Source organism: Loxodonta africana, chromosome 18 (assembly GCF_030014295.1).
Source record: "Loxodonta africana isolate mLoxAfr1 chromosome 18, mLoxAfr1.hap2, whole genome shotgun sequence".
Classification (NCBI taxonomy): domain Eukaryota; kingdom Metazoa; phylum Chordata; class Mammalia; order Proboscidea; family Elephantidae; genus Loxodonta; species Loxodonta africana.
Genome location: NC_087359.1, coordinates 52,766,509 through 52,794,484, shown reverse-complemented (window position 1 = coordinate 52,794,484; position 27,976 = coordinate 52,766,509). Strand labels below are relative to the sequence as shown.

The 27,976-nt window shown below is 37.5% G+C and overlaps 1 protein-coding gene across 2 annotated transcripts; it reads left to right on the top strand.

Moving 5' to 3' along the window:
* The first annotated feature begins 4 nt into the window (after positions 1–4).
* On the top strand, positions 5–27,697 carry TAF15 (TATA-box binding protein associated factor 15). Of its 2 annotated transcripts, none has more exons than XM_064271395.1 (16): positions 5–121; positions 7,234–7,273; positions 8,711–8,762; positions 8,851–8,935; positions 9,019–9,121; positions 11,150–11,343; positions 12,341–12,362; positions 18,918–18,952; positions 19,573–19,605; positions 20,847–20,956; positions 22,209–22,338; positions 24,448–24,540; positions 25,191–25,272; positions 25,389–25,477; positions 25,628–26,192; positions 27,551–27,697. In XM_064271395.1, exons 1-16 carry the CDS (start codon positions 115–117, stop codon positions 27,588–27,590), a joined length of 1,680 nt encoding a protein of 559 aa, XP_064127465.1. In that variant the 5' UTR covers positions 5–114; the 3' UTR covers positions 27,591–27,697. The 2 variants fall into 2 exon arrangements, with proteins under 2 accessions (XP_064127465.1, XP_064127464.1); XM_064271394.1 differs by having other exon boundaries at positions 12,341–12,461.
* The last annotated feature ends 279 nt before the right edge of the window (positions 27,698–27,976 follow it).

Genomic DNA, 27,976 nt, shown 5'->3' with positions numbered 1-27,976 from the left:
AGTCGAGCTCGCCCGCCGCGCCGCCCTCAGTACAGCTCCGGCCGCCGCGCCGCCTGGCTTTGGTATTCCTTGTTCTCCGCGGGCTTTGGGGGCTCCGCGCCGCGGCCGTTAGTCATGTCGGGTAGGTGACTCCTACAGTGAGCAGCAGCAGCGGCCAGAAGGGGCCTGGCTGGGTTGGGCCGTCTTCCCGCCCACCAGAGGGCCCCAAGGGAAAGCCCCCGGCCCTGAGGGAGGCTTGGGGTGGGGGGGCGGCCGTGGCCGCCGCCATGTTGGACTGGAGGGACGCGCGATCCCAACGCTCTCGGTCTGCAAATCACGGCTTTCGGTCTGCAGATCAGTATCTTGGGCCTGTCCTTGGAACCTGAGGAGACGAGCCGCTCCCGGGGGAGGGTGTGTGTGAGTCGGGGGGCGGAGGCCATCTACGCCATCGTGGGGGCGGGGGGTGCTGTGATGAGAGCATCAGCCTGAGAGAATCGGTGCTTCTGGTTCTCTGCTCCGCCTCCGATCTTTCAGCGAGGCCTCGGGCCAGTCGTCTCGTCGTCTCGTACCTCTGTTTCCCCATCCGTGAAGTGGAGCTGGGCCTTCCTGATTCACCCATTCATCAGGTGGGGGCCTTGACGCTCTGGGGGCCCTTTCAAAGGAGTTTGCTTTGTACGAGATCGTACTTACTCCCCTTGCAGTAGCCGCCTGGGTTCGAGTTGGGGGTGTTTGCATATAATTCAGCTTCCTTTTTACACACACTCCCTACCGCCATTTCCCCTCCCCTCTCCGGATTGCCTCCTGCAAGAGCATGAAAGTGAGCCCTTTTTTTGTTATTGATAGACTTCTGCAGGTGCATGTGGCATTTGCCTTAAAATTTACCAAAGGAAAGGCAGTCTTTCTCCCACGAGGCAGTTAAATTGGCAGGGGCCACCCGTTGTGTAAGAGAAAAAGGGAGGGAGTAGTGCTAAGAGAATGTAAAGTCTGGAACCTGGATGTCCTCTTCATTTAGCAGCCCTAGCTGTTCACACAAGGGCCTCTATTGTTGGGCTACATCACATCACAGGCTGCAAAAACTTAGGTACCCACTTGGTAAAAACCATCATGAGAGTTAGATGTCACTTTTTCAAGTGGAAAAGCAGAACGTTTTCCAGAAACCGTATAGTTGGGGTGAAAATACGTCTGCTGGCAGAGTCTGTTGTGTTTTTCATTTAAAAGGCAAACCTGTTAATATTAAAAAAAAAAAAAAAAGTTGCAACTCAGTCTTGCATAAGGATGGACATGTGTGACAAAAAGGAAGCAGCAGGCTGAGAAGAGTTCAGATGAACAAAGATGATGGAAGAGGACAATGATATACGTGATTGATACTTTTTTGGGTTAACACTGATTTATAGAAACAGAATATTGCTCCCTTTTGGGGACCCATCTACCTGGTGTCAGAGGCAGTAGCTGCACTGAATTTACCACTTGCTCCTTTCAGTATCTGTTTACTCCTTGCTCCTACAAGAAATAATTTCTTACTCCAGAGTAGACAGTGGTACAGCACAACAGGTGCATCGTTTGAAATGAAGCTTGGTAAAGCTCACAGAAGTACGTACTTGGGAGGATGTGGAACCTATCCATGGTTAAAAAACAAAAAACCTGCCTTCATGAAGAGATTTACCAAGTTTCAGTGGATACAGTGGTCATTAAAAACTTCTGGCTGACTTGAGTTTTAACAACTACTGTATTGGTATAAAGCAATGTTTTATCTAAAATAAAACTTTTTTTATTTAAAATAAAACATTGTAGTTTTTATTTAAATGGCAAATTAATTTTTAGGGTTTACCAGTTGTAAAATTCAGGCTTTCCAGTATATCATTTGTGAACTTGCTTACCCATTGGTACTGGTCTTCAAATTGCCACACCAGATATTTGTCATTTTGTACTTTGGTTTTTTTTTTAATATTGAGATTGACTTTCATGTGTGAAAAGAACTACTTAATAGTTTCTTGTTTCTAAATTAACATTCAGTTCATTAAAGCTAGAGTCTGTGTTTTACTTAATCTTGTTATAGTCTTTATGCATTTTGCAATATGTGTGTAAAAATAATATTTCTGATTTTGTATAATGCTTTTGTTCTTTGATGAATGTTCAAGTGCATTAATAAATTTAACAGTAAACTCCTCTTAACTAATGCCATTAACAAGCTTAGTTAAGTCCTTTAAACATTCCAAACTACACTTATAAATTTAACCTATCAAGTTGACTCAAACACTCCAAATGCCTGGGGGGTAGACTTATAAAACTTATTTAAGTAGTCAGTACATAATCAAAATTGTAAATATTGTAAATCAGACTTTCAGACAGTTAAATACTGTTTACAAATGTGAATTATCTAACATCTTTCAGATTAAAATCACAAGTCTAATAATATCAATTACACATTTAAAAGCCACAAAGTCAAGATACTTTTCATTCTGGTAATATGGAAGACCAAGATAGGTGAAAAAATCCTCCGTTGCCAAACATTTAAAAATGCAAGGACTTAGAAAAAGGGAAGGGAAAGCCTCAGATGCCAGAAATAAAAGTAGGAAGCAGCATGGTAAGTATAGAGCTAACTTGGTGGCTGACCTGGAAGGAGGGGGTAGGCATCATCATTCAGAGACATGGATTTTAATTCCCACTGTGTACGGACAGAAGATGAAGCCTTAAGACCATTAGAGCCTGGTAATGGAAACTGAGATCCTTGTATAAAGCCTGAATGTTTGAAGTACTGTACCTTCAGTAAAAGAATGAACTAGAAAAAACCTTCCTACCAGCATGAAGCCCTGGTGGCTTAGTGGTTAAGTGCTACAGCTGCTAACCAAAGGGTCGGCGATTCGAATCCGCCAGGCACTCCTTGGAAACTCTGGGAAAGTTCTACTCTGTCCTGTAGGGTTGCTGTGAGTTGGAATCGACTCGACGGCACCGGGTTCGGTACCAGCATGAGAAGTTATAAGGAAGCTTGGGGTCTGAGTGAAAAAAAGTCTTTGCTGAGAATTTGTAACCTGGAACCTATACCTCATACAATTTGGGTGTGCGTTTAGGCTACTTATGTGGGCCAGGAAACCTTAAAGCCAAGAAATTAACCTAAAAATTGGTTCTGGGCAGAAACAGATGAAAAACCTTTTCTGAGGAAATCCTCACAACCTAGGACACGGTAAGTAATTGCAGATCTCTAGGAAACAATTTACCAAATTAAAGTGACAAATAGGATTAGAAGTGCTAATAATCTAAAAGAGAGTATTAAATTATCAGTTTAAACCTTAAGACCAAGATGTTACAAAAGAAGACCACATGGATTTGAAAAAGAACCAGTAATAACTTGTAGAAATGGAAAAAGTGGATAATTGAATAGCAGACAGACCTAGCAGAAGTTAGTGAAGGCAAAGTTACGTGTGATCTGTTTACCCAAAAGTCAGTTCAGAAAGATTAAGAAACATGGGAAATAGGTTGGAAAGTCCTGTCATGTAATGAGTTCCAAAAGGAGAAGGTGGGGGGAAATCAGTAAGGTGGTTGAGAATTTTCCGGAATTATTAAAAAACGAATCTTTTGAGTCAAGCATGAGTCTCAATAAAAATAAACTCATACCTAGACACATTGTTACGAAACTGTGGATTGTGAACTCCATTAACAAATACACAAGAAGGATAAAGGGATCAACAGTAAGACTGACAGTACACTTCTCAAGCCAGAAAACAAATAGTCCTAAGAGTCTAGAGCGAAAATAACCATTGATCAGGAATTTTTTACCTAGATATGTGATACAAAAGGCTAAGAATACTGCTCAGGCCTTAACTGAAAGAACTAATAACGGAAATTAAATCCAAAAGGGAGGGATGGAAGCAGAAACAACCTAGAGGAAGAAAACATGGTAAATAAAAAGCAAGTATTGACTGCGTAGAACAATGAAGATAAAAATGATTAAATTTAGAGATTAAAAAAGAGGTAGAATCAAATTAATAGATAAAAGATGTGATTGATATTGGGTTACTAAAACAGAAGGAAAAAAAAAAAGCCATTGCTGTCGAGTTGATTCCAACTCAGCGACCCTGTAGGGCAGGATAGAACTGCCCCATAGGATTGCCAAGGAGCGGCTGGTGGATTCGAACTACCGATCTTTTGGTTAGCAGCTGAACGCTTAACCACTGTGCCAGTGAATTATTAGGGCCTTTTTTTTTAGGTGAAAGATAATTTTGAACTTTGTCAAAAAACACATATTAAAAATTGAACATAATCATGAGTGGTGACTAATTAAAGGGACAGAAATTGAATGTATAACTTTCAAAACAGTAGAAAGGAAGAAAAGGGAGTAAAGAAAGTCCAGCAGAAAGGAGGAGAAGCTTTAAAAAGGAAAAACCCACAGGAAGCAGAAAGTCCAACATAAGAAGATAGAAATAATAGGGAATGTAAAAGTACTAAAACATCAGTTAAAAGGCAGAGGTTTTCATATTAGGAAAAAGTGATCTCTAATGCTGTTTATAAGTGACATAACTAAAACATAAGAACAAGAAATATTGAAAGTAAAGAGATAGAAAAAGATTAACCAGGCAGATAATCAACTGAAAGGAAGATTGTTTTCAAGTTATGTTACCAGTCAAAGTTTGAGCATTTTTAGTGATAGCCTTCAGGTAATGTTAAAATTCACCAGGAAGATACAAAAAGTCTGTACTTATATGTACTTGACAGCATAGCCTAAAAATATAGAAAGCAAAAAGATAAGAAATTAACAAATCCATAGTCAAAAGAGATTTTAAACACTCCTTTGACCTTTATACATTTGACAAAATGTACTCAACAGTCAAAACAATTCTTTCCAAGTACGTAGGAGACATTTTTAAAAGTACAGTGAAACCTGTGAGAGCCGGAACTTGATGGGACTGCCTTGTTTTTTCAGATCTCGAAAGTTTTCCACCTTTTTAGTGGGCAATGTTTGTGTTTTCCCTCTCTGACGGGTTTCTGCCTTACACAGCCTCCGGCTTTCACAGGTTTTGCTGTAAATGTTTACCCAGGGGGAGTTAAAAAACCCAGCAAATCCTGACAGATAACCAAAGAATAATATAGAAAATACATTTTTTGCCAGCAATGAGATAGAAACTAAAAACAAAAAGAAAACCCTACACATTTGGAAATTTAAAGCACTTAGAAGTAATGGTCCAGTCACAGCGCTCGAGTGTCAGGTGCTCTCATAAATGAACAATTATTTGAAATGCCTTAAATAACAGGTACAAACTGGTTTTCTCTGATGAATATAAAACATCTGTTTGATAAAAGTATACTAAGGTTCAGACTTGTCAGTATGGTTATTTTTGTATCTTCCCAAGTTTTAAAGTTGGCAAGCTAAATGAGTCAAATTTACAATTCAGGAGGGCTGGGTTAAGGTGGTTGTGTGCTGTCAGTCAATTCCAATTCAAAGTGACCCTTTAAAACAGTAGAACTGCCTGGTAGGGTATCTTAGGCTGAAGATCTGCAGGAGCAGATTGCCAGGTTTTTTTCTCCTGTGAAGCTGCTGGGTGGGTTCGAACCTCGGACCCTTCAGTTAGCAGCAGAGTTCTTAGCCATTACGCCACCAGGGCTTCTTGGGTTAAGGGTTAAGAACCCTAGTACCTATCAGAGTTGAGGTAGGGTCAGATGACCCAGGTGCTTCTAGTTTAGTTACACCTGAGCTAAAGGGAAATAAGCTGAGATTTTCTTAGAGGCAGTTCTGCCATTGAGAAAGTCCGTATCCATGCCAAAGCTTATATATCCACTGGGTACTTAAGTTTTATTCTTACACAGATCCCCGCCCCCCTCAACTGTTTTCAGTCTCTGATTTGGGTGAATCTCTCGTATTTTTTCATTTGATGGATGCAACTAATCTGTGGTCCAGTTAGATTCAGCATCCTTTTCACATTTGGTTGTTAGCTACAATTCAGCAGTCATTTTATTATGGATATGGCAGTGATGCAGTTTTTTCTTTTTCATTTCAGGTAGCCTTATGCATAGTGGTTAAGTGCTACAGCTGCTAACCAAAGGGTCGGCAGTTCAGATCTGCCAGGTGCTCCTTGGAAACTCAGTGGGGTAGTTGTCCTATAGGGTTGCTATGAGTCGAAATCGACTTGACGGCAGTGGGTTTTGTTTTGTGCATTCCTCCACATTCATAGAAGTAGTAATTTGTGTAAGAATTTCTTTTAATACTCTCACAGTTAAGGATTTAAAAAAAGGTCTCAGTCAGCATGATTGGAGATTTTTACTATACTGCAGAAAAGTGGCAAATGTGATGTCATGTACTTACGCAGCCAATGGCAATGTTCTCATTGTAGCTTTATATGAATTGGTGGGTTTTCAGAACTGTTCAGTGTTTTTTTCAAATTGGGTGAGGTTGGGTCTAATGCTAAGAAGTTTGAGACTCAGAAGGCAGTCAATTATTACAATTGGAAGAGTATTTGATATGAAATTACTGATTCATCACAAACTTAGACCATTCATTTGGCTCTGAGTAAAAGCCTAAAGAAAGCATAGAGCATCTTTAAAAAATGGATGTGACTGACATTTTGAAATGTTGAAAACCATAGTTCAGATTAGCTTTATTTTGGGGTGCATATTAATATCAATTTATGCCTTCCTTGGTAGTTTTTATTACTAAAGTAGAATCTAGGAGCAGGTATTGCTTACTTTCTAGGCCAACTGTCTGAGTCCCTGAAAGCTTGGTAAAATTAAACAACTAACTAAGCTGCTTTTTCCAAGTCTTTGGAGATCTTTTGTTGCTGCTGACAAGCAAGCAGTCCAGTAGAGAATAGCTGGGCCGGGGGGTGGAGGTGTGAGGGAGATATGCACGTGAATATAATCCTGCGATTTATATTTATAACTTGTTAGCGTTCATGTCTTTCCCTCTTTAGGTTCTAATAGTTTTAACAAATAGCTTTTACATACAAAGATAATACAGCTTTATAATTTTGAGCTTTGGAATTTTTGTTAAAAGAATGGATTTTCATTAACTGTTTAATGGTTATTGACTTGGTTCTTATGACCATTAGCACACATTTGAGGAATAAAAGTTTTCAAAGACTTAATTACTGTAAAAAGCAAATACTATCTGTACAGGTTTTTCTTTGTACTTTTTCGTTTTGATTCTTGGCTTTTCTTTCTGCATTTTTTTGTGACATTTTCCTGTTTCATCTAGAAGAGCTAAAGTTAGCCTTTGAGGGACGCATAATTTTAAATAAGATTAAAAATTCTTTTTATGTGTTTTAGATACTGGAAGTTACGGTCAGTCTGGGGGTGAGCAGCAAAGGTAAAGTATACATATATTTAATGATACCGTGAAGGGTGAAACTGAGAAAAAAGTGAATTTAGTCATGTTTCCCTCTTGGGGCTTGGTATTTGGATGCTGTAAGAGATGATAGTTCTTAACAGAGGGAAAGAAAGTAGGCCTGTATAAACAGGTACTGAAAAAATTTTTTTTTTCTTTTTTTAAGGCTGTTTGCATTAATAAATGTAGATGTTCCCTAGAGATTAAAATAAATCTTGTAAGTAATTAAAGATTGTTTTCTTTATGACATTTCTTAGAAGAAATATAATTATTAAAGGAATTTAAGCAGCTGAACTGTAGCAGATTTCTTTAAAAAAATTTTCATGTTTTGATGGTGTATAATATGCTCGTGTGTTTCTTTCTGAGCAGATTTTCTTAAAGCCCTATAAACAGAAACATTTAGCTTTGGTAAAATTCTTACCTTGCTCACAATAAAAAGTCTGTGTTTTTGTGAATGCATACATCCACTAGGCTTCTCTTGCTTACCAGAAATACAGTCTTCAGCTTAATAATAATGTGAATGTTTCGCAGCTCAGTGGGAGATGTTCAGAATATAGCATTTTAGATATCCTTTGTCATAAGATTTTTAAGCTTCATGAAAACAAATTTCATTTTTTAATCTCACAGGCTAGTGCTAATCTCATAGTAGGCATCTATCAAACGTGTTCATTGAAATATATTTTTAAAAGTTAAGGAATTCTGTTCGTACCCTATGACTAAAATAATAGGTTTTTTTTTCCTTTCAAATAAATGTTTTATTTTTCTTTGGATATTAGAAAGTCATAGTATGTATCCAGAAAGTTTGCTTCTGATTTGCTAGAACTTACATGCTATAAAATTAAAGAAAATGCAAATTGAACTCCTGTGTGCCAGACTCTGCAGCAACACTGGGGATACAATATAATTTCGTCTATGATAAGTATACTCTAAAGATGTACATGCCTGTAATTACTGAGGCATTAAACTACACTTTTAATGTCACACTGCTTTTTCTAGGAAGTTAAAGACAGATGTAACTAAGGCAAATGATAGAAATAATCTGTCAAAATTGGAACTTAAATTGATTAAAGTGCTAACTTGAAAAGTCATCATTTTTGTGCTTTAGATATTTTTATGGGCCTTGCCATGATGTAAGCATAATTCTCTTGGGATTTTCTAGCTCAAGTGTTTTATTTTTGGGAGATTGCGAAAGGAGAACTTTTGGTATTTGTTTGGCATTCAGGAGGTCTTGAAATGACTTCATTTATGTCTGTAATAGTCACCTTTTTCAGTTTAGACTCTACGAGACATGCAAATTGACAGTTTCTAGAAAAGAAGGTTGTATTTGAGTCGAAAGTTGAAAATGAAGGTAGAAGTCTTCATTTACACTTTAATTCTGGCACATTTCTTTCAAGTATTTATTGCATGTTTCCTTTACAGTTATTCTTCCTATGGAAATCAAAGCAGCCAAGGCTATGGACAGACACCACAAGTAGGTTGAAGTATAAACTACCTTCTTCATAAATAGCTGTTTTTATCTTAAGTAGGTGATGAAATTTGAGTATCTACCTAAATTTCAGAGCTATTCTGGCTATGGGCAATCGACTGATTCCTCATATGGACAGAACTATGGCAGCTACTCCAGTTATGGACAAAGCCAATCAGGTTGGACTGGTTTGTTAAATTTGCTGTTTTAGAAATTTAAGAATCAGAACCTTCACTAAATGGTATACCCATTCAATCTTTAGGTTATTCACAGTCTTACGGTGGTTATGAGAATCAAAAGCAGAGCTCTTATGGCCAGCAACCTTATAATAACCAGGGACAGCAAAACACGGACTCATCAGGAGGGTAAGGAAACAGTAAAAGTACTGAGATGGTGTTGAACAGTGGAAATAACACTTCTGGTGTGAAGCAGATTTCACCAACAAACTCCTAGTTTCCAGAAAAAAATTTTTTCAGAAAAGGTTTTGATAGTGTATGGATTTCTCAGTTTCGTGGTATGCGGAATCTGGAAATTGACACAGCATTATAATTCGATTCTTATAATTTGTGTTTTGTAAAATTATTGCTTAGCTGTAAATGAACACGTGACTTAAACGTTAGAAAAATTTGGACCTGTTCTTTATATCCAAGATTAAATAAAACCTGCCTGTAAAAAATGAGACTTCTTCAAAATCTACCTTTTTATCTAGACTTTATTTTTGAACTATTTGAATGTATTACTTTTTTAGGGAAAAAAAAAAAAAAACCCGAAACCCATCCGTATATGTCAGATCCCCTAAAATACATTTTATTTGGTAATATAGCTGAGTAAATATTCACTAAGAAGTTTATAGATTTTTTTCAGATTTCAAGAGCCTGTACTTGTTACTGATTTTAATAATAATAACTTTTTAAAATTGTGCTTTACATTTTATAAAATGCTTTTGTATTCTCCAACCTAATTGACCCTCAGATACCACAATGAGGTAGTTAGTAATTTATTCCTGTTTTACAGAGATGGAAAACCAAAACCAAACCCAGTGCCATTGAGTCGATTCCGACTCATGGTCGGAACTATGACAGAGTAGAACTGCCCCATAGAGTTTCCAAGGAGCGCCTGGCGAATTTGAACTGCCGACCCTTTGGTTAGCAGCTGTAGCACTTAACCACTATGCCACCAGGGTTTCCTTACAGAGGTAGAGAGAAGGTTAATTTTAAATTTAAAGAGGATTCTTTGATAAAGTTGTGTTTCTGGAAGCATGACATATAAATGTAGGCCAAAGGGAAATGTTAGGTTGGGTTTGACAGCAATTTTAAAGTGAAGTGCTAGAGTTCTGACCGTTGTTGATTATGCTTTCAGTAGGCGCTTGGGCAACATACTGATCTTTGTTAAATTGCTTTGCTTCAGAATAAGACGTGAATAAGATTAAATTACGTGTGCAAATGATTAACTCGCTAGGCTGCTAATCAAAAGGTCCATCCAAAGGCACCTTGGAAGAAAGGCCTGATAAGCTACTTCTGAAAAATCAGCCCATGGAGCACATGGGGGCCCCATGAGTTGGAATTGACTTGATGGCAACTTTTTTTTTTTTTTTAATTTCGAGATCTTTTTTGTTCCCCCCCTTTTTTTAAGTAAACAGATTAGAACTCATTTCCAATTAAGTTGCCATTCAGCATTCCCATGTAGTTAGTCATATTACTCAGAACATGCTTAGAATTTCTCTTGGAATTGTATGAATTAATAAGAAGGCAATCTCATTACTTGATATATTTCTTTTTACACTTAAAAAAAGAATCACAAAGCAAGTTCCTTCTTCTTAACAGACTTAAATATAAATGATTTATTACTGTTTTCTAAAATTTACTGTTTGAAGGTATTTTAAAAGATGTATATATTGTAAATTCTAAGGTAGATCTGTACTCTAGGTTCTAAAGAAAATTTTAAAAGAATAGTTCCAAAAATATTTTAAGAGGTGACACTGTTAAAAATTAGCATATGTAGACCTTTTCAGTGTAACTCTGTGCTTATCGTGGCATGTTTAAGAATTAGACATACTGTTGTACTTAGGCATTTTTAACCTTTTTTTTTTTTTTTTTAATTCAAGGAGATAGCGACAACTGTAGTGATTTAGTGCATCACTCTAATTTTTAAAGGTGCATGTGATTTTTCTCATAACATGGCACCTCTTCATTAATATTGAAATCATCATTTGATAGACATTCCATTGGCTAAAAGCAGACTTTGTTAGTAAAAGAGCTAAATAATTATCATGGGAAAATAGTATGTAATGTGGCAGAGGTTTAGCTGGTGAGGCCTCATATCAGTCTCACTTGGCTCGCTATGTTAAACGTAATCCTCCTGTAAAATCTCTTAAGTTCTTGATTTCTGTTTAGCCAAGGTGGAAGAGCACCTTCATACGATCAGTCAGACTATGGTCAGCAAGAGTCATATGACCCACAGTCAGGCTATGATCAACATCAAGGCTCATATGACGAGCATTCAAATTATGATCAGCAGCATGATTCTTATAATCAAAACCAGCAGTCCTATCATTCTCAAAGGGAAAATTACAGCCACCACGCACAAGGTAAGGTATACCCACTTCTGTTTTCTTTTTTTCCCTCATAGAATTAACCTTTATATTGAGTTTTGGATTAAAAGGCTCATAGAGGATTTCAACTGTTCGTGAACATTTGAGGTGACCTTGAATATTTTCCTTTCTCATGGCCATCAAAACTAATTTACTAGATTTCTATTTTTGAATTTCATGGAGACTCCCAGATGGTCACATGACTTTTTGGTGGCAGGCTACCTGAATTTACTTTGTCTCAATGAACAGTGATTATTTGACAGTGCTGCTGCTACCATTTCCTTTTGTTGGTGGTGGTATGCTTGATTTGGAAAGATTATGACCCCATATTAGCTTTCTCTAACCTAATCTAAGGAGGGCGGGTCATTCTTCCCTCTTGTTTTCCCATTGCACCTTGTATATACCACTTATATTTAGTAATCTCTTTATACTTCAAGGACAAGGGTCTTGTTTTATTCATTGTTGTACCTTCAATGCCTAGCATAGGGCTTAGTTCATATTAAGTGCTCAATAAATATTTGTTGAATAATTGACTGGATAAATAAGTAAATGGTAAAAGTTGAACTCATTCGCTGAATATCTCCTCTCAGCTTGAAAATCCAACTATTCCCTGTGCATGTTTGGCTTACATTCAAATGTTTTGAGATGAAGAAAGTAATAAGTTTTAAGGTTAGGGGTGTGCTTTTTATCTGATTTACCAGAGTTCTTATACCTAAGGGTATGGGTATACTTTAATTCAAACTATTGCACATCATCATCTTACTAACCTGACGTTAGCAGAATGGAATATGATGAAATTTTACATAATTCTTAAAACATGTAATTTCAAGTAGTTTTATGATAATTTGTGTTTGAGTTCTGTGCACGTGTGGCATTTTCCGAAGTACATAACATGTGACTTAAAGAGCCATTTAAGTTTGTTACATGAAGCCTTTGTCAGAAATGACAGTGGTTATTTACTTACGTATGTATTTGTTGTTTTCCTTTTTTGTAGATGACCGTCGTGATATGAGTAGGTATGGAGAAGATAATAGAGGCTATGGCGGGTCACAGGGAGGAGGTAGAGGGCGTGGGGGATATGACAAGGATGGAAGAGGTCCTATGACAGGATCAAGGTAAGTATTTAGGTGTAAATGCCTACATTTCTTTTTTTTTTTTTTAATTTGGTACTTAGTTGGTTTGATTGCAGCATCTAATTTAGTTAGGCTTAAAAAAGATTATGTTGTGGAGAAGAAGACAGAGATTCAAAATTATTTTCAGTTGTAAGATGGTATATAAATTACCTTAGAATAGGCTATGTTAACATTTAATTTATGTGGTGGATCTTAAACACCAGTGGAGAAAAGTCTCCCACTATGGTTGTGGTTAAACCACTTGACTGTGTCTTTCTGCCAAAGCTAGAATCTAAACTCCTTTAAAAGTTGACTCGGGAAAATCCAAGTGTTTTGTATGTAAAAAGTAACAGGTAAGTGAACTCTAGATTGGAGGATAGGGTATTCCTTAGTCTTCAATCCCCTTGGGAAGGGAAAGTGTGTAGGAGGCAATAGCAGAGTGTAAAGGTGGGATTGGGAAATGAAAGGCCTAATGTAAGTGAACTATTTTGCCCTCCTCTTTAAGTAAATAATTACCGAAATAATTTAGTGCAGCATCACATACCATTGTGTATTTCATTTAGATTAAGTGGTTGAAGAAAAGAATGACTTTGATTCAGGTTTTTTTTTTTCATTGCTAGTATTTTCAGGTTTTGGTATTTACTTACAACGTAAGTTGTGAAAATTGGTTTAACAATCATTTTTAAGTATTTCTGTAAACTTAGCACTTTGACTCTAAAAACAAAAATGAAAAAGTAGTTGACATTTATAATCCCAACATGAGTTTTGCAGATTGCAAATTTGCAAGCTTTATGCTCCTTGAAAACTGAAATTGTCAGTGGCCCATTAACTGATACTTAATGATATACTCGTACCAGTTCATTCATTTGCTCTTTAGGGACTGTCTGTCTCCTGAGGTGACCTGAGAAATAAAGCCAGTTACATATAGCACTGTTGCTTTTTCAAGTGAACTAGGAATTTGATTTCACTAACTTACATTTCTCTGTTTAGTGTACAGTGCTTTGATATTGTGGAACAACTAAAGTCTAAACATATTTAATACATTTTATAATACTTAGACATTAAAAGTCTTGACTGATAGCTAAAGTCAGCTTACTAAGGTAAAACAAAGATATTGTATGCCTCTTCATTATCAAAGAGAGCAGTCTGCCCTCATATGGATATGAATGAAGTGAGCAATGTAAAGTGACATGGTGCTTACCCTATAGCTTCCCTCCTACCTCACACAGAACCCCAAACTAGGTAACCGATTTTTAAATTTTTCTATTATTAGATTTTAGATAACTGGCCACCTTGGAATGGTATACATTTGATAGTACATTGTAGGTTTAATTTTCTTTATAAGGAAGTTACATTCTAATACATTATCCATTAAACTATGTCACTGTCTGCAGAGGATGGTAGAATCCCACCTTTAAGGGAGAAAGGGATGAAAAAGGGTAGGGAAGTCTTCAAAAATTTCATCTGTGAGAGATGACTCATCTTAGGGCCAGAAGGCTGAAAGGACCTTGAATGATCTCCCTGATAAAGGAGGGAAGGTCCATACCTTAACCAACCCAAAGGTCCAATTTCTCAGTACTTTTATAACCTCCTGGGCAATATGTTTGAGTATAATTTGTGGCCCAGATAGTGATTCATGAATAAAGTTTTTTATTTTCAAACCTTTCTATTTAGCCTTAGAACGCTTTTAAACAAAATCTTGAGCAGAAGTCCTATATATTAGGTCAAAATGCTGATCTGGTTGAATAGGATTTTGGTGGTGGTGGGAGATCTGCAGCCAGTGAATGGGGTGTTTGTGCAAGGCCTTTTTTAGAAATCTGTGTGAATTGATAATTAGGTGATTACTCCCTGTATCAGGGGTCAGCAAAGTTTTAGGGTAAAAGGATAAATAGTAAATATTTTAGGCTTTTCAAGCCATACAGTTTTTGTTGCAACTACTCAACTTTGCCCTTAAAGTGCCAAAGCAGACACTGACAATTGTAAATGAATAAACAAACATGGTTATGTTCCAATAAAGCTTCATTTATGGACCTCGAAATTTAAAGTTTGCAAAATTTTTATGTGTCACATCTTGCTCAAGATGTGCTTTGTTAATAAATAATTAGGGTAAAGAGTTTTGAACTTAAATTCAGATATCCAGTTTTAGGATTTTTTTTTTTTCTTTTGGATACTTGGTTTTGCATTTAGGTACCAAAAATACCCAAACATTTCTCATTAGTCTTCATCAACACTTCCATTTGTGTTTCTAATCATCTTACTTAAAAATAGCAAGGTTGAAAATAGTCATCCTTTGGGGGGCTGTTTCATCAGTATCTGATTAGTTGGATTTATATTTAAAGAAGAAGAGGGCGTAGTTTATGGATGAGGGTGAGGTCCATGTTGCAGGATGGGACATTCTTACTCTTAGATTGTTTGAGAGCTTGACGGGAGGACAAATTAAGATCAGAAGGAAGCCGTCAGCTTTCCACATGTGAAAGAGAAATGTGTGAAAACTATAGGGACTGCAGGAAATCTTTTTCTTTGAAAAAAACAGTTGCAGGAAAAAGGATGGTTGTCTAAAATTGATCATTGAAATCTTAGTGGATTAAAAGTTTGTTCAGAAATTCTCCCAGTGTTTTTAAATTCAACATTGGGATTAATGCATTGCAAACTTGTCTGCCAGAGCATCATGGATACTGTTTTTCATTATTTGTATGTGTCAGGCTAAGTAGTTGTGTAGGTTCATGCTAATATCTCAAGCCTAAAAAAAGTTATTTTGCATTTCGAGTGTCTTCACCATCTGACAAGAATGATTAGCTCCCTTTAAAGTATACGTGTGTCGTGGTGGTAGCCTGGAATAGTGCTGTCCGGTAGACATACAATGTAAGCTGTGTGTGATTTAAAATTTTCTAGTAGCTGCATTTAAAAAAAAAACCTAAAAATTAAACAGGTGAAATTAATTTTAATAATATATTTTATTTAAGCCAGCATATATCTAAGATACCATTTCAACATGTAATCAGTATAAAAAATAATTAATGAGCTATTACATTCTTGTTTTTTTTTCCCTAAGACTTTGAAATCCATTTTGTATCTTAAATTTATAGCACATCTTAGTGCAGCCTAGCCACATTTCAGATGTGGCTAGTGGACACTGTATTGGACAGTGCAGTTCTAGAATGATGGAATTTTGGCTTTCTGAAATTTTGGTAAATGTTGAATCCAGAAAGCCATTTTACCACGCATATATGGGAAGAAAGAAAACGTGAATAGAGCTACTGTTGGGAATGATATTTAAATCCAGTGAGTCATTTACCTTTGGAATTAATATTGGTCTTTTCCTCACACCCCAAAGATTGTGATCTGGATTTATTAAAAACTAATGTCTTAAAATTTTTATGTAACCCTTTTTTTCTAGATAATGAATTTTCCATGAATAAAGATTCCTGTGTTGTCCTTTTATTTCTTGGCAGTTTTAAGCCTTAAATAGATACATTTAAAACCAAAAACCAAACCCACTGCCATCGAGTCGATTCTGACTCATAGCAACCCTGTAGGACAGAGTAGAGCTGCCCCACAGATTTTCCAAGGAGCGCCTGGTAGATTTGAAATGCCGACCTCTTGGTTAACAGCTGTAGCACTTAACCACTACGTCATCAGGGTTTCCATGATACGTTTAAGTTTAAATTAAAAAAAAAACAAATTAAAGTTGGGTATAGAGATTCTGGTAAAGAATCCGTCTTCTTTAAATATGTAATACTAGTCTCATAAGTCTATCATAGGGTAGGCTGATCTTTGTGGTTTTGAACTTGGAGAACCATCTTGGCATGGTTGAGTCAAGTATACAGCTGGTTTTTTTATGCAGGAGGCTCTCAGCCGTAAAGTTGAACATGCTTATATTTTGTCTCTGTTAAATACCTTTTACTACTTCACCTTAAAATGTCTTTGCTTCAGGGCTTCTTTCTGTGTATATGTTTGCTTGTCTTTATGGGAATGAAAACAAATTTGTTGGTGGCAACATCTTGACTCAGATGTTCAAGTACCTTTTGTGTTTTAATTTCCTAATGAGGTACTCAGATGTAGAAAAGGGACTTGTAACTTGACTATGAAGTTTGAAAGATTCTTAACTATAGTCCTATCTGCTGTTACTTTTTAATAGTAAGTACTGCTTGTGGTTTACTTAATAAGAAAAAAGAAAATGATCGAAACATTTGAACTCAAAAGAAAGCTTCACATAGAATTAGAGATCATTTAGACCAGTGCTTCTCAGACTTTAATGTGCATGTAAATTACTTGGGGATCGTGTTAAATGCAGATTCTGATTCAGTAGGTCTGGGGTGGAGCATGAGATCCAGTATTTCTGAGATGCTCCCCAGGCTGTGTTCATGCCGCTGTTTCTTTGACCACCCTTTGAATAGCCTTAATTTTTTGTAAAGGAGGATGTAGACCTTAATTTTGTAAGGGAGGAAACTGAAGCCCATGGAGAATTACCAACTTGTCCAAATATTCATGATTAGTTAGCAGTGAAGACTATATGATGAGTCTCTTGGTTTGAAGACCGGCACTTTTCTCAGTGCGCTGTGTTGTTTCCATGTTTATGGCCATTGTGTTTTCATCTTCAGCTGCTTTGTTTCTGAAGGAAGTGCTCAGTAAAGATGGTTTGAGTTAAAATGTCATTATGTGGAGGAATAAGAAATTATAAACCTATTCAAATGTTAATTGTTTTTATATTCTTTCTGCAGGAGTATGCCCTTTTTTTTCTTGTTCAAAGTTATATTCCTGGCCAAAAGGAAAATTACAGTCCTAGCTTATGTGTGAAGTTTCATTATTTTTCCTCCCTGTGGCCAGGTTAACAATTTGGTACCACATTAAGATGACAGCAGAGTAATTAAGGGGTATCTCTTCTAGCACTTGTGAAAACAGTGACCTCAATTTCTTTTTTAAAAAGTCTGTTCTGGGCACTTTAACCTCCTAACATAGGATCATGGACTTAATATTTTTACTAGTTCTTTTCTCTCTTACTATTCTTTGGAGCTTTAATGATCATATTTTAAGAAATCTGAGGTATCTTGGTTTCTATTAACAAGACTTCAGCAGTTCACTTTCAAGAACCCTGTTGCTTTTCTTTTGTAATCAGTTAAGCATGTCATTTTTTTTTTTTTTAGAAGTATAGGACTTGAGTAGTTATAAAAGAGGGATCTTAATAGGAAGACTTAGTAGGAAGCTCTGCATGTATGAAGCTGTATGTGAATGTGTTTCACATTGTCTGCATAGCCTTGAAGTAGCTTTATTCTCCTGCTTTTCTAGAAATCAGAATAGCAAGGTTGAAGCTTATTGCAAGGGAAAAAAATTTTGGCATCAAAGTAGTAGAATAGATTTATTATAAAGAGAGAACAGTTTCTCACTTAGAGTGGTTTTTCTCAGAATGGCTCAGAATAGCCATCCAGACGGTAGGGTGATGGCGAAAGCAGAGGTCTTAGTTTCTCGGCTTATAGCAGGAGATTAGATACCGCCATCTGAAAGCTTCTGGTGTTTTTTGTTCTCTTGTCAGCTCGTGGTTTGAATCTTGGAGGATTATATAATCCAGTCAAGAGAAACAAGCTTTTAGTGGATGGCTATTTAAAGAGTTTCTTGATAAAAGAAACCTTCTTAGATTTTTACATAAAGCTTGTGTGCATGAGCACTGTTGATTATATGACGATGGTAGTTTGCCAGATCAAGTCATGGTCTTGTTGCGGGCAGTGGTGATACTGGAGTATGTTGCATTCTCTAATGTGTTCTGCTAATCAGTGTGCAGAGCATTTGGCAGCATGATTAATAGCTCTAATGGGAAGAAATGTATATTATAGTGAGTATGGAGTAGGAGGGCAATTTAAAGTTACACTTCCTTTTAGTTCTCATTTTATCAGATTTCTGAATGATTTGAAATTTTAGGACTGCTTTCATTCAGGTTTGCTTTTGTACATATTTGTACCTCACTTTTTTTCTTCATCTCATAAAACCCACTATTTGATATCACAATAGAACATAGTACTCAAGTTTTTACCTCTTCCGTTCTGCTATGAAAATCTTACCTTGGTATTGTTCTTCTAGTCTTGTTCCTTTTTCTCATATTTTAAAAATATCCCCTTGGAGAGAATATTTGCTCTGGTTTAGCATTCTTTATGCTGTGCCTCCAGTTTTAAGTTACGGTTTGAACAGTATCCCTTTGGCTTGGGGTTGGGAAGATTTTAAAATAAGAGTGTATTAGCTATATTATGTAGTAAGCTTGAAAAGTACCCTTGTGGAGGTAGATCCCACTGGGAGCACACTTAGATGGAAACAACATTTTGAAGTCTATGAATGGAACTTACTGGAAAGTTAGAGGTGCTACTGTTTCCCTAGGCTCTCTACTTGTGACAGTTAAGTGTAGATTGAGCCCAGGGCTCAGCACATTAGAGACTTAAGGAAGAAATCATTTCTTCAATTTTTCCTCTGCAGTGGTGGTGACCGCGGTGGCTTCAAAAATTTTGGTGGTAAGTGCTGAGTATCCCAAAATGTTTCAGTGGAAATGCTATATAAATCTAAGAGCCACCAATATCCCGCAGACGCAGTCTAAGCCCTCTCTTACTCTGTTGAGGCTGGTGTGTGTTGTGTGCTTAAAACAAATTATATATATATACACATATATATATATCAAAGTAAACATTAAAAAGGCAAAGTTGATCTCTTAAACAGTCCAATGGGTTTCTGTACCGTGAATTTGCATGAAAGAGTCTGTGGTGACCAATGAGACCTTCACTGGATTTTGACAAAATGTTTTTGTATAAAGAAGGTAGCTGACATGGTGTTCATAAATTATTAGGGTTTTCCAATCAGCCTTCACAAACCAGAACTTAACAAAAGTGATGCTAGCATAATGCCGAAATGGCGGGTGCTGTCTGGGACAAGTTTAAAGAAATGTTGACATTCATCTTATTTCTTAAACTTTTAATAAAAATTAATTTATATATTTATTTTGTAAATCTGTGATGGTTGACCTTCAAGGATTTTGGAAGTATTGACTTTTCATGCCTTGGTTATTATTACTCTATTTCTTATGTTTTTAAATGAGCTCCTTTAAATAGCTTTTTTGTTTTCCTTTTCTTTTCCATAGGTCACAGGGATTATGGACCCAGACCAGATGCTGGTAAGGCTTATGGTAGTTTGTGACTTTGCATTTAAGAGAATGTTAGTTTTGGTTGTGTTTTTTGAATGGAAGAGTGTGTCTGTTTGGAGGGGCTAGCACAGGAGGAAGAATTAATTTGACAGTGCTGCCTGAACTAGGAAGCTTCATTCTAAAGAAACACCAGAAATAAAAATTTAGGGGAATTGATCGAATAGCTTGCTGGGGAAAATTGCTCTTTGTGCTTTCCCACGTTTTTTTCTTTTTTGAAGAAACACTTGAATTTTTGTTGCTTAATAGCATTAATCATTTAATTACTACAAATCAGATTTTAATGAGAAAATTGGTATCATCAGGGAATTAGAAGTAGAAAAGTCGTGCTTAAGAAAGTGTTAAATTGGATTGGTAGTCTCCTTAGTGGGTTTAAGAAACCTGAGTTTATACATGAGAGAATGGTCTTATTCTGGGCAGAGGTCATTGATTTCATGTGGCTTTTTATTTTTAAATGAAATTCAAGGCTCCAGATTTACTCATGGAGCCTTTTGAAAGTTATTATGGTTTAGAGATTAAAAATCTACTTGAGCCAAGGAATTTTAATAAATATTGGAATCAGAACTTTAGTTTTTATTAAGATGCCAAAGTATTCTATATGGATGGCAATTTCTGAATTATGCCTTGGACTGAATTTTTGTACATCTTTCTTACTTTGTTGTACTAATCCAAAAGTGTGCGTGTGTAAGGTAAGGTGTGTGTACAAGGCGCTTCTACCCTCTGGTATATACAAAGCTTATTGCAATGAATGAGACCAGCAATTCTGCTTGGCTTGCTTGAAAGTCCAAAGTTTTAGATTTGGGAAATTTTCTTACAGAGAGCTTTAAAGGTACTGATTAGCCATAAGGATTTAAAGCTCTTCAGAGAAGGGAATGCTCACTTATACTAACTCTCCTCATCTCCTTATGAGCCTTAGTCCTGTATCTGAATCTGAAGAGTGAGATTTGTAAAATTTTCCTTAAATTGGTCTATGTATTTCACATAGTGGTAGACTTGATCCAATTTACCTGAAGTTTAGCTGTAAGATCTCCTACCAAATAACTATTTTGACCACTTTGCATGTCTGTATAAGGTTCTTATTGTTGGTCTCATCTATTCCTTTTGGTATAGGAACAGTTGAATATCAGAGTATAAACCATTGTTCTTGATTACTGAACAGGATGTAGTTAAACCAAGGAACATGTAAAATTAACCATAACTTTTTCCCCCTTTAGATTCAGAATCTGATAATTCAGATAACAACACAATCTTTGTGCAAGGACTTGGGGAGGGTGTGTCTACTGATCAAGTGGGGGAGTTCTTTAAGCAAATAGGAATTATCAAGGTGAGTAAGAAGTATGACTTAATGTTGAAAAGCTCATAATTACCAACATATTCTGGTTAAAACGTGTAGATTACATAATAAGCTTGTATTCCAGTAAGAGTTGTCTCTTAAAATTGCTTGATGCAGATGCTTACCCATGTCTGTAGGCCTTTGTTGAATTTGCTAACAAATATCTTCCTTGCTTGTGTTTACCTTTCTTCCTTCCTCGGGGTTTACCCTTCTGGAGCTTCAGTTTTCAATCCCAGGCTCTAAGTCAGGCTTTGGAACCCCTGCTGAGAATTTGCATTTCTAACAAGTTCCCCAGTGATGCTGATGTGCTGGTTAGGGACTAGTTCTGAGAACCCAGTAGTAGAGTAGAGTAGTGGTTCTCAAAATGTAGATTCTGATTCAGTGTGTGGGGAGGGGGGCGGAATGCAAATTATCAGCAGGAGTTCCAACTGGAATGAACTGGTTTGAAGCCCTGCTCTAAATACAGTCCCTGCCTGCCTCCTAAAATTGGGAGAAGCAAATGAGGTTGTGAGCCTTTTGTAGATTCTGAAATGCTAATCAATATATGTAAACTCACTTTGTTATTGAGAACTTCTTTTGGTATTCAAATATCTATGCTACATATTAGTGCAGTATATAATGCTTTATTTCATAGTTGTTAATTGTTCACTCAAGGGTCTTGTGCACTGTTTCGTGCATATATTTCTTACCTCTTCTCTAGAAAGCATCACTTAGAGCAGTGTTAAGTAGGTTGTAGCAGTTGTCAAAATCAGTTGTCCTTGTTTTGGTGTCTGCATATTCATTTTTTCTCCTTCTTGGGGAGTTAAATTTTTTTTTTTTTTAAATCCAGTCACACAGGAAATATATAAAAAGTTAATACAATTCTATAAGGTAAAAATTCTCCCATGTCTCCCATTCCCATCCCAGCCAAATTCCAGTCTACTCCTTAGTGGTAACCTGTTGACTTACTTAGTAAGCATCCTTCCTGACCTTTTTCTGTGTTTTACAAGGTACATATTTACATGAAGCATTATCCATATTTATTTTTTGTGGGTTTAAAGAAATTATATGTAGAAAACAGCCTACCATGTATCATTTTTATAGCTTGGTTTTTCGTTTAATGTAGCTTGGAGAGTTTCCTTTGTCCAGTGCCTGTAGATAACTTTATATTAGGTGCAGAGTATTTTCTAGTTCACATTATCTAAATGGTACATGTTTACTTATTTTTAAGATGCTGTCTGACACCAACTTGTTTTTTCCTCAGACAAACAAGAAGACTGGAAAACCAATGATAAATCTTTACACAGACAAGGACACGGGGAAGCCAAAAGGGGAGGCGACAGTGTCATTTGATGACCCCCCTTCAGCTAAGGCAGCCATTGACTGGTTTGATGGTATGCCTCATCGTATAGTTTTCAACATACAATTTGGACAAAGTTTTCTAATGTTGAAGTCAAAGTATGTGCTGGAATGCAGTGGTTATATTCATGTTTATTTTTGCAGCTGTTCTATTAAGTATGCAGGTCAGAGTTTGTATGTATCGTTAGAAATAAGCTCTACCCTTGTTTGCCTAGAATATTTCCTTATATCATGCCTTGTGCTTGAGGCCATCTTAGCATAGGTGTAGAGGATTTGCCTGGTTGACTCTATATTTTAAGATCTAGATTTTTTTTTTTTCAAATATAAAGTTAGTGCATTCTTAGAAGAGACAGTCTTATTTTCTCATTGAAAATACAGGAAAGTAGAAGAAAGGAGTAAAGCACCCATAGTCCTTTACTCAGAGATAGCCACTTGTAATATTTTATTAACTTCCCTTCCAGCGTTTTAAAATGTATTTTTAAAATAGTTTATATTCCAAATGCGGTTTTGTCTCATGCGTTTTTCATTTATCGTTTTAACATAGACATTTCCCCATGTTATTACAAACTCATCATTTTTATTGTACCTTAATTTAATAATAACATTTACTGCCTATTTGTTGTGGTTTACAGGCTAGACATGGTTATAAGAGCGTTACGTGCATTACTTAGCTTATTCTTCTCGGAAACGCTATGAGACATATGCCCTATTATTACCCACATTTTACAAATGATGAAACTGAGGTATAGAGAAGTTAAGTAATTTCCAAGGTCATAGAGTAAGTAGCAGAGTCAGGATTCAAACTCAGGCTATCTCGCCCCACTGTCTCTAAGGTTCTCAACTGTGATGAATCGACAGACACTTACAGTCCCTTTCATATACAAGATTATCGCACACGTGTCCCCCAGAACATAGTTGCAGTTCTTCTTCATAGATGAGGTAGCGATGCCCTGTTTGTCCTTACCTCCACTTTCTTTACGTTTTTGCACTAAGACTAGACCCCCATCACCTTGCTCTTGAAAACTAAGTCCATTCTGCCTGAGTTTTCGGTTTCTTTCGTAGGTTCTGTGAATCATAAAGCAATTTTTTTTGCTCATGGAATGTTAAAAAATTTTTGTAGCTTTTGCGCATAGGGCAGATGAGCCTCTTAAACTTAACTTCGTAGTTCAGATATTAAAATACCCATTACCTTTCAGTTGATTCCAATTCATAGAGACCTCATAGGAGAGTAGAACTGCCTCATAGGGTTTCCAAGGAATGGATGGTGGATTTGAACTGCCAGCCTTTTAATTTGCAGCCAGTTATTAACCACTGTGCCACCAGGGCCCCTAGTTCAGATATTACCAGCTTTTACCACAGTTTTTAGAATACTGATCCGAGAGTTGCTTCCTATGTCAAAGTGCTTATTCATACCATCTGTATCACAGGAAGTTGCCAGCCACTATCATTAGGGCTTTGGTCAGAAGCTCAGGCTCCTGGATTTATAACTATTTTATGAATCCTTGGGCATCTTTTCCTTATACATCATTTCTCTTGTTCATATTAAAGTGAAACAGTTAATTCCTTTTCTTAAGGCCAGAATATATGTGTGTGTGCATGTATTTATGTGTATATATACATATTTTTTAAGATACCACTTGCACATGGTAAAAGAAATTAAAGTGGTACCAAGGGTATATAATAAAAAATGAGTTTCCTTTCTACTTTTGACCTCCAGTGATCTCTTCCCCTCCTTAGAGATAAGCACAGTGGGGAATGGCATGTGCATGCATATGTAGGTATACACATGCGCAAGTGCACACATGCTACCGTTCAGAAACATAAATAGCATAGTACACATTGTTCTGCGCCTGGCCTTTTTTATGTAAAAATGTTGGATATGTGTTTTTTTTCCTAAGTCTAGAAAGAAGTGATACTTTCCCAGTAGCTGATCTGCTCTATCGAATAGATTGTGTCATGCATTTGCACTGTTACCTTGACTTTGGAGCATTAGTATATTTGTGTTTCTGTGAGGATACATGTCAGCGTGCCTTATTTCTCTGAAACTGAAAATGACCAAGATGGTTGTGTTTGTATTGGGAGCTGGAGGTGTGGACTAGAAACTTCAGCCAGCATTTCTGCAAAACCATTTTCTTTTTTCTTAGGAAAAGAATTCCACGGCAACATCATTAAAGTGTCCTTTGCCACCAGAAGACCTGAATTCATGAGAGGAGGTGGAAGTGGAGGTGGGCGACGAGGTAAGATAGTCATTACTGATAGGCCTGGATACTGTAAAAAGGGTTTGAATTTGAGTTCATGTTCTTTCCCAACTGCTACCCCTTTTTCTCCCTAGGTCTTTTTTCTTTTATCTTAAGATGAGGGTAGGTACTGAATAGGAGATTTGGTATGTAAGAAAGTAGTCAGAGAAGGTTCCAGAAATCCCTTTGGAAAACTGTATAGCAGTGTGTTCACCTGGAAATCAGGAGGCAATTGTTTAAATGATAACCTACTTACAGGGTTAACCTGACTAGCTTGTAAACTCTGTAATGTAGTTACTGCTAGCTTATTTATTTATATTGGTTCCAGTTCCTCAAATTTGGGATGTATCTTCTCATTTAACCTTTATCACGTATTCTCAAACTAAGTAGGTATTATAGAGAATAAATTTTGATGTTCGTTAGTGCACTGTTTGCACTGTAATGTGGGTCTGTGGTCTGTTCCCAAATTTCCTACATTTAGTAAATAAGCCTCAGATCAAAGAATTACAAAGTTCTGCCATAGAGTTAGTTTTTTGGAGGCTTCCCAATTATTGCTGGGCACTTGCCCTTCTTTCATGTGGTGCGTTTGCTCTGCTTTGTTAGTATCTGCTGCTGATTTTTCCCTTGCATTCTCCCCTCCCTTCCCCCAGGCCGTGGAGGATATAGAGGTCGTGGAGGCTTTCAGGGGAGAGGTGGAGACCCCAAAAGTGGGGACTGGGTTTGTCCTAATCCGTAAGTATCCCATTTACTTTGATGGGAGTAGGGTTGGGATTAGGTTGGAGGTGTGCAAGATGGGGTTCTGAATCTTGTGGAAACTCTAAGAGAATTTTGTCTGTCTGCTTTCTCAGGTCATGTGGAAATATGAACTTTGCTCGAAGGAATTCCTGCAATCAGTGCAATGAGCCCAGACCAGAGGACTCTCGTCCCTCAGGAGGAGGTCGGTCCACCATTTAACGGCATCTACATGGTGCTTAAAAAAAAGAAAAAAATTTTTTTTTTTTTTTTAACATGGTGCTAGTTTTCTGACTACATGAAGAAGGCTTACATTATTCTGTTTGTCTAATTGGTTTGCATTTCTGCCTTGCAGATTTCCGGGGGAGAGGCTATGGTGGAGAGAGGGGCTACAGAGGTCGTGGGGGCAGAGGCGGAGACCGAGGTGGCTACGGTGGAGACAGAAGTGGGGCCGGATATGGTGGAGACAGAAGTGGCGGCGGTGGCTACGGAGGAGATAGAAGTGGGGGTGGCTACGGTGGAGACAGAAGTGGGGGTGGCTATGGTGGGGACCGAGGAGGCGGCTATGGCGGGGACCGAGGAGGCGGCTATGGCGGAGACCGAGGAGGCGGTTATGGTGGAGACCGAGGAGGCGGTTATGGCGGAGATCGAGGAGGCGGTTATGGCGGAGATCGAGGTGGCTATGGCGGAGATCGAGGCGGCGGCTATGGTGGTGACCGAGGAGGTGGTTATGGTGGAGACCGAGGAGGCTATGGAGGAGACCGAAGTGGGGGGGGCTACGGAGGAGACCGTGGTGGTGGCTACGGTGGAGATCGAAGTGGAGGCTACGGAGGAGACAGAAGTGGTGGTGGCTACGGAGGAGACCGAGGAGGGGGCTATGGTGGAGACCGAGGTGGCTATGGAGGCAAAATGGGAGGAAGGTGAGTATTACTTGGTAACTTTTTAATCTCACTGCTCTTAGATTTTAGAGTCTGAACCTGTTGGTCACGTTTGTTTCTCATTGTCTGACTTTTTGGAACTTGAATTTCTCATTGGCAAACCCTCTTAGAGAAGATCCATTTATTTCCCTGCTTAGCAGTTTCTAAAATTTGTTTTGGAAATTCTTATTCGTAAATACTTGTATTTGGACATACGTGTCTATGTGTGTATTATTCTGCCCTAAAGCGGAAGATAATTGAGATGGAATCATACTAACTTTAAACTGTATTTAAGTCAGGCAGTCTTAATCTTAAGTCAGTGGAGAACCCACCTTTCGTAGGGGTTCTTTATCAAACCACACATGTGCTACCCTACTGGTGTCTCTGGAGATTCTGGTAATACCTTTGCCAGAGGAAAATCACTCACGGTACTACTGGTGGCAGTGTGTTGTGCACATGGATGGTGTAGAGGCAGAAAAGGTTGAAGAACCAGCAGTGTAAAACAGCTTCATTTATTAAACAAAACATCTGTATGCCAGAGGCAGTATAGGATAGTGAGAATTTGTATAGCATATGGTTAAAAGAGGCAGTATAGGATAGTGAGAATTTGTGTATTTAGGTATGGTTAAAAGCATGGCATCAAGAGACTGACAGCCTGGGTTCAGCCCTGGCTGCACAATTTACTAGCTCTGTGACCTTAGTTAGGCAAGTTACTTAACCCTTTCTCATCTGTAAGATGAAGCTAATAATAGCAATAATACCTCCTTTGTAGAGTTGTATTGGATTGCTGTAACATTTGCTGGCCCGTAGTAAATACTGTGTAATTGTTAGCTGTTGTTAATAGTCTAGAATGTATTGAACACTTCTTACTATGTGACAAATAATGTTAAAGTGTCTCTATATACTTTAGTTCTAGTCCTTTTGTCAATCCCATGAGGTAGATATACTTCCCATCTTACAGACTCAGAGGTGTTCAGTAACTTTTTCCCAGTCACATAGTTAATAAGTGGCAGATCCAGAATTTATACATGAAAGTGCTTGCTTGCCCATTCCACTGAAATTGGCACAGTCTCTGACCTCCTGAAATACCTCAGTGGTTTGGAGTCCTTATTCTAGGTGGAAAAATTTTGACTTAGTGATAGCAGAGCTTCTTCTGGAAACTTTATGAGTCTTAAAGCTGATAAATTAGTCAGATATTTATGAAGCACCTTCTAGGAGGATAGAAATACATTAAACATGGCCTCATCCTTACAGAAATGCATTGTCTGGCGGATGCCAATCACCAGCACCCTGAAGAAGTGTCTAATGCTCCCTTGGTAGAAAATTAGAATTTAGTCTGGCTCTTTATTTTTCATTCCTAGAAACGACTACAGAAATGATCAGCGCAGCCGACCGTACTGATGACTGTTTTGAATGTTCCTTTGTCTCTGACATGATCCGTAGTGAAATTGCCAGAGTTTTGCCTGCTGCTTTCCTCGTGGCCTCTTCTTGGGTAGTAAAATTAAGTGACATTTGGATTTTTATTTGGGTGGGAGGGCTGGGACAGTTTTTCTTCTAGAAATGTCCATTGAAATTTCCCCTTTTAGTTTTAAAGCTTCTCCTTCCCAACCCTTGAAGCTGAGTGCATTGTAAAATATTGCCAAAATGGAAAGTGTTTTGTAATACTGCAATAAAGGCTGCTTGTTTTGTGGACTTTTGTACATTAGTGCATTGTTCTGTTACACTCAGGACTCAGGTATAGCAGACTCTCACCCTAAAGAATTAGGAAATCAGTCTGGTAACCTTCT